This window comes from Labrus mixtus, chromosome 14 (genome assembly GCF_963584025.1).
Source record: "Labrus mixtus chromosome 14, fLabMix1.1, whole genome shotgun sequence".
NCBI classification, from domain to species: Eukaryota; Metazoa; Chordata; class Actinopteri; order Labriformes; family Labridae; genus Labrus; species Labrus mixtus.
In genome coordinates this window covers 3,863,054-3,873,187 of record NC_083625.1, presented here as the reverse complement: position 1 = coordinate 3,873,187, position 10,134 = coordinate 3,863,054, and the positions used below count along the sequence as shown (strand labels likewise).

The 10,134-nt window shown below is 39.9% G+C and overlaps 1 protein-coding gene across 1 annotated transcript in view; it reads left to right on the top strand.

The window, feature by feature from the left end:
- Positions 1-341: 341 nt before the first annotated feature.
- LOC132988806 (ceramide synthase-like) overlaps positions 342-10,134 on the top strand; it is a 32,429-nt gene continuing 22,636 nt past the window's right edge. The window contains exon 1 of the mRNA XM_061056393.1: positions 342-688. Coding sequence (XP_060912376.1) covers positions 567-688 — 122 coding nt within the window. The 5' untranslated portion in view covers positions 342-566. The remainder of the gene's footprint in view (positions 689-10,134) is intronic.

The following is a 10,134-nucleotide window of genomic DNA, read 5'->3' as shown; positions in this document are numbered from 1 at the left end:
ATAATAATAATAGTAATAATAATAATACAATGTTAGTAATGATAATAATAATAATAATAATAATAATAATAGTAATAATAATACAATGTTAGTAATAATAATAATAATAATAGTAATAATAATAATAATCATAATACAATGTTAGTAATAATAATAATGTTAATTAAATCAAGATTTAAATGAAAACTTTCATATAGAAATAAACCAATCACTTAAAAGCAGCACAGAAAAATATTGTTTTTGTGGTTCAGTGTTTCTAGGCGAGTAAAGTGTATCCTTCAAAATAAAAGCGTGGTTTGTTTCGGCGCCGGGTCAAGACTTTTATTGTGAAGGTCGTCGTGGAAACTACCGTTAGTTTTCATCGTCTTCAGCTCGACACAGTGGTGCTGCTGCTGAGCCTCAGCAGTGTGTGTGTGTGTGTGTATGTGGATGGTGGACTGTTCCCGGTGAAAAAACACCGACAACCGGCCTCACAAAAAATGCCTCAACGCCGCTGATAAACGGGAGAAACTCGCGGAGGGAGAGCGTCAGGTCGCCGGGCAGGTTTACAGGAAAATACAGGCAGGATGTTGCAAGTTTTAGCTTGTGGCGCCGTAGTTTTCCCCGGTCTCTTCTTCGCCTTCAGGAGGATCCTGCCGTGTGTGTTCAAACACTGGAGCGATGCCGACGTGGTGCTGGTCAGCGAAAGGTAAACCGGCTTTACATTCATCACTTTACACCACAAACCATCTCTAAACAACACGTATCACTCCGCCGTTCTGTAGCATTTGACCTTGTTGCTAAGTTGCTGAAAGCTAACATTTTCAGTTAGCTTGATGTGCTGCTGGTTTATCCCCAGTGTGTCACTACGGATACCAGTATCCTCTTAAATCGACATTGCACTAGTATAAAGGGTGTTTTAGTGTGACAAAATGAGCACAGGAATCCTCTAAACATCCGTGTAATGATGATTTAAAAATATAATATCAGTAGCGAAACTATGGGTCCCTGTAGGGAGATATGGAAGTGCGTTACCATAGAAAACTGAGAAATAGCGAAGCGTAAAGTGCATACATTAGGGTTGTCAATATGTGTGATATTGTGTTTTAAGAACAATTTAAACTCCCTTATTTTAATATTAGATAGTATCATAAAGAACTGAAGCTTAATAAGACAAAAAACTGAAGATATTCACTATTTTCTTTACCCAAAGATGCTATGGGGAGAGAGAGAGAGAGAGAGAGAGAGAGAGAGCACTGTCTGCATTGGCAGCATTTCGCTAATGCTGGTGTTTATTTTCCCAATTCTGGCAGAGCAAATGAGTTTGCTTGCGATTTTTGTTTCTTAAAATAACAAGAATTTACCATATATTGGGTGCCTATGACATCTATTTTTTTGTACTGGAGGTGCCAAGACAAGTAGCCTGTCAGTGTCTTGATTCTTACTAGTTTCACAAACCTAGTGCCCTCTTAAGTAGGGATGTAACGATTCACTCAACTCATGATACAATTCACGATACTGGGTTCACGATATGGTTCTCTCATGATTTATTTTACGAAATGAGACACATTATAGAATAGAATAGAATTACTTTATTGATCCCAAGCTGGGAAATTGTGGCGTTACAGCAGCAGGTTGTCCAAACACACAATATTATCAAATCTAAACACAATATAATATTAAATACAAAGTAAATAAGCACTAAAAATATCAAAACTAAGAATGGGAATATATACAACCAGGATTTAAATAAGCATTACTAGTCTTAAATATGAAAGATTAAATGTAAATGTGCCAAAACAGAGTTGTAAATGGACAGTATTGACATAAGTTAAAGTGCATGAGTGTAGTCATGTTATCAGCAGAGACTATTCAATATAACGGCGAGTAGACAGACAAATGAAGTGAACTTGAGTGCAATATTATCATGAAATCATGATATTATTATGACTGAAAAAGATTCCTTCAGGGGCTGCTAACCTGCGTGTTAGTGTTAGTGTTTGGCCTTTTAAGGTTTTTCTTCTCTCAACAAGCGGAGGTGATTGGAGCTTCTCGTTGTGGTGTCGATTAAATGCTGCATCATGTTGGTCGTGCTATTTGTGTAGTTCTCTGTCTTCTTGCACTATTTGCACACAGTTTTTTGTGTCGTCTGTCATCTTCTCACCTCTTTCATTTTCTGACTTGGGGAAGCCAAAATGCATCCACACCTTTCGATTTAAAAGACTCTACAGCTGCTGACGCTCACCATATTATTGTGATTCATTTTGCAGAGTACCAATGTGAATCTTGGCAGCTTTTGAATCGATTTATCACGATTTTACGATGAATCTTCACATCCCTATTTACCATATATTAGGTGCCTAGGACATCTAGTTTTTTTTTTGTCGAGGTGTCATCATTTGATTCTTACTAATTTCACATCAAAGTTTAAAATTCAATTCCTAGTGCAGGTCTTGATAGATAAGCTATTAAATGGTTATCTCTTGTTGTAGTTTGTGTTATATAAGAAAAAAAATGTGTCTATGAGAGCTCAAAAGTTCCCCTAGCATGCATTTTTTCTTGATGGTTAACGGCCAGTAAGTAGTCTTGGACTTTGCCTTACATCCACCCTGGGGCCTTGTAACGGCTCCACATAGGGAATTAAGTTTCAAATCATAATATCTGCAGCCTCTTCAGATGCTTTACATGTAATGGGTAGCATTTCAGTTATAATAGATATAGTTTGTGTATATGTGTGTCCCGCTGTGTGACACCCGCTTGTGATGTGCACAGCTCAGTTCAATGCTCATTTGTACGCTGTCACTCTTGTTAATCCTCCACTGAGCTCCGGTCAGGACTGACTGCTGAGTTAGCTATGCACTGGAAAACACTGAACCGGACTCCTGAATAAAGCTCGTACTAATTTACTAATGCTCATCTAACAGGAAAATGTTGTTCTCACAAGCGTCCGAGCCTCCGGGGGATGTCACATTGCTTCCTGACCACTAAAACCAGCCCTTAAATTTTGCTGTATCTACGGTTCTGCATGAGTCACATGCTTTGATGATGCTAGTGTCTTCGATTTGGTTCACATTCATCAGAAATATGTGCTATTTTAAAGCCCCTGTGCAAATGTCATGCATCTTCATTCTTGGTGATTCTTGGTTATGTCTCACAAAATCATTATTTAATATTGAATCTGGCCTCTGCTACCCAATGCAAACATTACATTTTAAAATAAATTATTGGGTAATTTAAAGATATTATCTATATCACATATCTCTGAATGGTCGATAGTGATCAGTTTTCCATTGCACTTTGATGACAGTAGTTTAAAGATTATAGTATAGCAATGTTGCATTTAAAATGTTTGAAAATATAGTTGTTTTTAGGAGTTAGCAAACATTTTATACAACATAATTGAATAATTTAATCATGTAAAATAATGCAGCATTTTTAATGTAATTAAATTGATATTGTATAACACTTCAGAATGATCCAAAATAAAAAAACAAACAGGTCAAAATATAATCAGCAGTGTCAGAGATGATATCATCTTGTCCTTTTAATCCCTGACATATTTGATCGTAAAATTCCCACTTTGTAACATAGCATCTCTTTGAAAAACCCTTAGTCATCGTAAGTGCTCATATCTTTTAGACTCTAAGGACCCCGTGTCCAGCTAGTATTTTTTCTGCGCAGAAAAGCGCTGGCTGTGTGCTAGGGAGTGTTTGCATTAAGCGTTTGTTCGCTGAGAAGAACACCGCTGCACGTCCGTCCTATCTCTGACATATTTTTACTTACTTGACTGACCTGACCTGAAGAACCAATGTAGCAACCGTGTGTTAGCTTCAAGCTAGCTAGCAAAAGATGCCCGGCCAGTCGGTATGTTTACATGCACAGTCAAGTAGAGCTGCGGTTATAGCTTGATTAGGACATTTAATTGGACTACTTTCCTTAACCCAGTAGACAAGCACTGAAGGAGAATCGAGAATTATTGACACAGAAGAATGTCCGACTGCGATATACCCCTTTCTCCGAGATAATATTGGATCTTTTTTTCGGTTGACCCACTACGTCATTAACCAAACAATCGATAGTCACCCATTCCCCGTTTCCCTGGAATCCATGTACTTCAATATCTCTGCGCGGAAATGCATGGTTCTCGTTCAAGTACTTGTTTTCAGCTTTTCTCTACATATCTATGCTGTTCAACATCTTGGTCAAAGCACGGGAACTTTTTTATCCCTGCACGGGTTATGTACATTTCTTGCATAAGTCTATTTTTAATTGCACAGTTTAAGTTTGATTCATCTAGGGGTATTCTTTAAATCTTTTTTCGGGTTAATATATATGTATGGAGGGGGGGGGGCGTCAGTTTTGCGCTTTAATTTGTAACAAATGTTTCATGTACGTTTTGTAACCTGCTACTGGATGCTTTGAATTTCCCTCGGGATCAATAAAGTATCTATCTATCTATCTATCTATCTATCTATCTATCTAACTGAGGAGCAAGCGTAGAACGCCTAGTGTTTGAGGCTGATTGAGGTGTATACTGTACATGCAAGAGTTGATCTCCAACCGCATTATCTGTGGTGTCTTGGTCCAACATTGAGAAAGTTCACTTAGTGCGATCTCAGTCAGACTACATTTTTTTTCATGCATTTTAAAAGTCCACTTTCTGTCGGACTAACACAATAAAATCGTGTGTGTGTGTGTGTGTGTGTGTGTGTGTGTGTGTGTGTGTGTGTGTGTGTGTGTGTGTGTGTGTGTGTGTGTGTGTGTGTGTGTGTGTGTGTGTGTGTGTGTGTGTGTGTGTGTGTGTGTGTGTGTGTGTGTGTGTGTGTGTGTGTGTGTGTGTGTGTGTGTGTGTGTGTGTGTGTGTGTGTGTGTGTGTGTGTGTGTGTGTGTGTGTGTGTGTGTGTGTGTGTGTGTGTGTGTGTGTGTGTGTGTGTGTGTGTGTGTGTGTGTGGAATATGTTTTTTGCTCAAGATGAAACATTTTCATCTGTCACGAGTTGTGTTGTGCATGTCTCGTATATAAAATGTGTAAAATTGGTGGAATGCCAATAATTTGAGGAATTCAGAGTGAGGATGGAGGGATGTCTTAACATGTGAGATATTTTAGTTCCATACAGGTGTTTTTTTTAAATTATTTATTAAACCACTTACATGACATACCTTGCTTTAATTAAAGATTTTGTTGTTGTGTTAATCTTCAAGTATATTCAGATATGTAGCTGCTACTGGTCATTGAAGCGATTCATCTTTTTTTGGCTCTCAACACTTCACATGCACATTCACATGCAAGCTCAAATCATTGTAATGAGCTCCACTAACTGGATTCTTATTTAGAAAGGCTTCTTCGGTTTCTGTTTAGGGTTTATCACCAACTAATTGGGCTGATATGCAGTGACACGGTGGACTGTGCCACTTCTTTAACTTCCCAAAGGAAGGGCTGTAAATACAATGTTGAGATGATCAAACAAGAAAGGTAAAAAAAAAAGAGGTGAGGATAATCCTCAGTCTGCACAGAAAAAGATAATCCACTCACAAGCAGTTGTTTGGAGGCAGGGGGGAAAAGGCTTTCCTCCTGATTTGTTTACACCTCACAAAAAATCATAGTGAACTGTGAAAACAGGGCAGCGCTGAAACACAACAGTGATCAGTAGCTGAGCACCAACAATGCACCCAAATGTTTCAAATCAGCTGAAAGGCTTTCCTCTAGAACCAGGGGCAACTTTACCCTACTTTGAAGAACAACACTTGACTTCATAAGGGATTATAATGCTCAACATCGCCCGGCACACACTCTAAGCCTAAAAGTCTCGTGGGCCACAGTTATTGTACGCCTTTAAAGGGTTCATATGGCAGCAGTGGTCTTAATGTTAGGACTTCAAGATGGATAAGAATCCTTTCTGTCTTTCTCTATGTACTTTCTCTACTGCTTGGTTTACACTACGTCTTAAATGACCACCAGCCAAACACTTAGATAGTACTACATTACTTGTAGAACAGAGGAAACAGGATGTTAACTGTCAATTATGATTGAATGAACATTTTGAAATCCTGCCAATAATCCCCAGTTGCAATGTATGAATAAAGCACTGTTGTAAGGGTGAAATGGTGGGACAGAATCCTTCCGCAACGGCATAATGCAATGTGAAACTACACTGTGGCAGATGCAATGTATAAGTACAAAGGCATAGCGGTTTAGAATAGGTTTTCTAGGTGACTCGTCTCTTTGTTTCAACGGAAATGATATTCAGACCAACCAACTAGTCCAATGTTTTTTAAAAAAGCACTCAGAAAAAGGTCTTAATTGATCACAATGTATTTATAATTGTCTGTAGGTAAACAATGTTAGCAGTGCTAGCGCCACCAAGCTTTGGTCCTCCCTGCAGGTTAACGTCCACATGCTATATGTGGTTACACATTCATCTGGTCGATATGCCAGTTTAACCTGATACATGCAACATATAAAAATAATAATTAGTTTAACTGAGGAGTAATTCTGGTGCAGACTAGAGAGGGTGTTTAGTCGACTAAACGCACCCCTAGTTAAACACAAATTCAGAGCCTTGTAATCACCAGAGCAGAATCACAGTTAATAGATTTAAATATCCTCATTATGATGGTTGTTTACTTTCAGTGATCGCTGACTTCAGGCCAAGTGTACCCGTCTTTCTGGCTGCCACTTAAAGTTTGTTTATCTCTGGATTTCCATACTCCAAAAAATGTCCATAAATGAGAAAATACTGTGAAAAGGAAGACCAGTGTCTAAGTGTCCAAATAATATGTGTTTTTAATTTAATTGTATAATGATATAGATGAAAAGTTTACAAAGCTGCACCAGTTCAGTAGCTCTAACTGGTTGGTTTTTACACATGGATCAGCAAAAGCATCACTATAATTTTCCATTGACTGTCGAATTGATTAACTGTTTATTAATGACCACCAAAGCGGTTAGAGAACAGTGCAGTTAGTGATGTAGCTGCATCCATTTGTGCGATTGAGCGGTTGTTAAGGGAGAGAGAGAGAGAGAGAGTGAGTTCCTTCATGCCATGAAATGCACTTTACCCCGTTTCCTTTTTTGCTTCTGCTGCTACTTTTTCTCCCTCGCTCTGCTGCAGCGCCAATGGATCTACCGATTGCGTAGGCCATTTACTGGAGGAGCAGAAAAACCCCACCTCTCCTGACTTGTCAGACACTGTGTGTGTGTGTGTGTGACAGGACACGAGAAGAGCAAGCGGTCCGTGTATAACGAAACAGTCAGAAGGAAGACTTGGTTGTAGTGAAAGGGAAGCCGTGGTTGTTCTCTGGCCTGACACAGCAGGAAAAGAAAAGACAACATTGCCGAACAAGGCAGCAAGGCATTCGTCCCTTTTTCCACTCTGCACGCTCCTCACCCCGTCAACCTCAACCTTTCATCAAGCACGGAGAGAAAGGGTTATTGGCGGACAAACAATGAACAGGCTGTGTAAAATCTGGGTCTTGTGATGGAGTATGCGGCCATACAGCCCTAGAAGGCAGCGAGGCGTGGGGGGGTGAAATGTGTGTGTGTGTGTGTGTGTGTGTGTGTGTATGTGCGGGAGTAAAGTAGGGAAAAGAGAGTCCAGTTAGTCTTTTCCTGCTCAGTTCTATCGTTTTGGCAGTTGCCGGTCACATGGCTTTCGTTGCCTTGCCGATGCCTTTATCGTGGCCACATTCCCATGGAGATTGGTGTGAGGTGGCAGCAGGTTCAAGCAGGCAACCGCACAAATGCACTCTTTGTTTCACAATTTTGCGATTTGAAACGGACCATTTAAGGTGTTAGAAAAGAGAAAGCGGTCTTTATTAGCCTTGTAAAACTTATTTAGAACCGCAGTTAAAGTCTTTAGCTTTTCTTGCACGAGGGGGAATTTCACGATCCAGTAAGTGAACGCTAACTAAGACCTGACCCGGCTCAAGCTCAGACTTGGTTCAAGCTGGAAATCGGAAAAAGCTGACAAACTCATGTTGAATGGCCCTCCTCCAATACAGAGAGCCTCCAGGCCATCTTTGCTGACACGAAGCTGATCAGAACCATTTTCCTCAACTGGACGGTGAATGACTGAAGGAGTGCTGTTGAGGGGGTTTCATCAATAAATCTATCACTTATAACTAAAGAGTTCCTTTTCCTTAACAAGCAGCTTCATCTAACGCTTTTGTTAGTATTTGCAAGAAGTTAGATTTAATAACTGGACATGGTGGCTCCACATTTCAATTGGTTGTACTTGTAACTGTTGTACATATATTGTACCAATTACTTCATGAAACATTTTGAAGAGCATGAATTAATACGGTCCTTTTTTAAAAATAAAAATGACCTAGAAGTTCTAGACTATTTTGCATAATCCATAATCCTTTCTATTCATGAAAGTGGAGCTCCAGTAGTAAAGTCATATTGGGGGATTTGTGCTAATATGATTAATATCTCGGATTTGGACAAACAATAGAGGTGGGCGATATATGACCCGTATCATATCACTGTATTTTATTTGCTTTCTGCGGTAACGGTATTATATCGTAGTACAGTGTTAAAAGCATTTGAATGCATATTCAAACACAACGACTCCTCTACTTCCCTTAAAAGAAGCCTGCGATATGAAAATCAGTTCAGTTCTGTATGAGACCAAAGAAAGTTATTTTTATTTGTCACTGTGTGCGCAGTTCTCTGTGCATTGTAGCTAGTAACTGAATCTGTGTGTTTCTCTCCTGCAGAGGTGTATATGGCCCTTTCATAATAAAAGCATTCCCACTGCATGATAAGGGGGGGATTTTATTGTGAAGGATTAGTCGGAAGTAGAACGTGTTTATCAACAAACAAACAGAGCTTAAACAGAACTACAATTAGCGGAGAGTTTTATCAACACTGTTTACAGCAGTATTTACCGCCTCTTCTTTGACCACGAGTCACAGGCACAGCTCGCTTCAATTACTCATCTTTAGACAAGCGAGACATCAGTTAAAACACCCTTCCAGCACATAGAACTGTTGTAATGGAGATGCAAATCCGTTCTGCGCTGGGTTAAAGTGCTGCAGAGTCAAGTAATTCCAGCACAAAGCCTGCTGTATGTTACAGCCCCAGACAAGCAAGCGAGCACACCCACTTAGTGTTGCCGTAATTTACTGAAACATGGAAAGTGGATTATTTAGTTTTACCTGATTGCTGTGCCTTGATTCACTGTGACACCCGCTCTGACACGAGGAGGAGGCGGTGCCCTTTTTATCAGTGAGCGTGTGAAACCGCTGGCTCTGCTCCGAGTCTCCAAGCGAAACAAGCAGAAGACAGGGGGACTCATTCTGAGCCGTCTTCAGTCACAAATCACTCTGTTACGTTTCTGTTATTTCCCCGCCTCTGTGCCCGACAGGTTTAACAATCAGTGTTTCCTCGTGTGTGTACTACAACCAGACGTGTGTATTTAAACCGGTGATCATGGTGTCGCAAAAATCCAAGTCCTGAATGTAATACTGTCACAGTATTGATACTGCCCCCTTACTAATAACAGGGAAACAATCCTCTACTCTGATATGTGTAGTAGGCTCCTAGTCAGCTACAGATCCTATATGTTGCCAAAAAAGCAGAAGAAAATGTGCATATTTAAATTTAGTTTCCACCCCAGCCCACACAGGCCTCTCATCTGTAATGAATAAGGGCTGAGTAATCGTCGCACCAGACGCAATTTCTCAAGGTAGCCCGTGTTTCTCTCTTTTTATGGCTGTAGGTGGTGATGAGTAGGTGGAGATGTAAAGGGAGCCCAAAAGGTGCTGAAAGAAGTATAAACGTTTAAATGCAGTGCTGTTTTCGAGGGGCGACTGTCCCTAATGGCTGCAGCGAGCATTGGGGAATGAATTACATGTTATTTTTTTTCTGATTTCAAAGCAGCTTACTGTCGGGGCTGCCAAGTTGGACGACAGCCAAGGAGAAAGCTTGTCTGTGCAAAAGCGGCCATTCATCGTTTGTACAAATTGGTGATATAATCCAATGTCCTGCTTTAAAAAAAGGCCCAAAATTATCTCTTGTGAACTGAAATCTGCATCTGTCTCAGTGTTAACTATATATCAGTTTCCTTTAATAAAACAAAGATAAGCAGAGTCTCACAAGTTATTTTAGTAGTCAGAATATTGTTTAAGTGCACAATAGACTATTCAACAG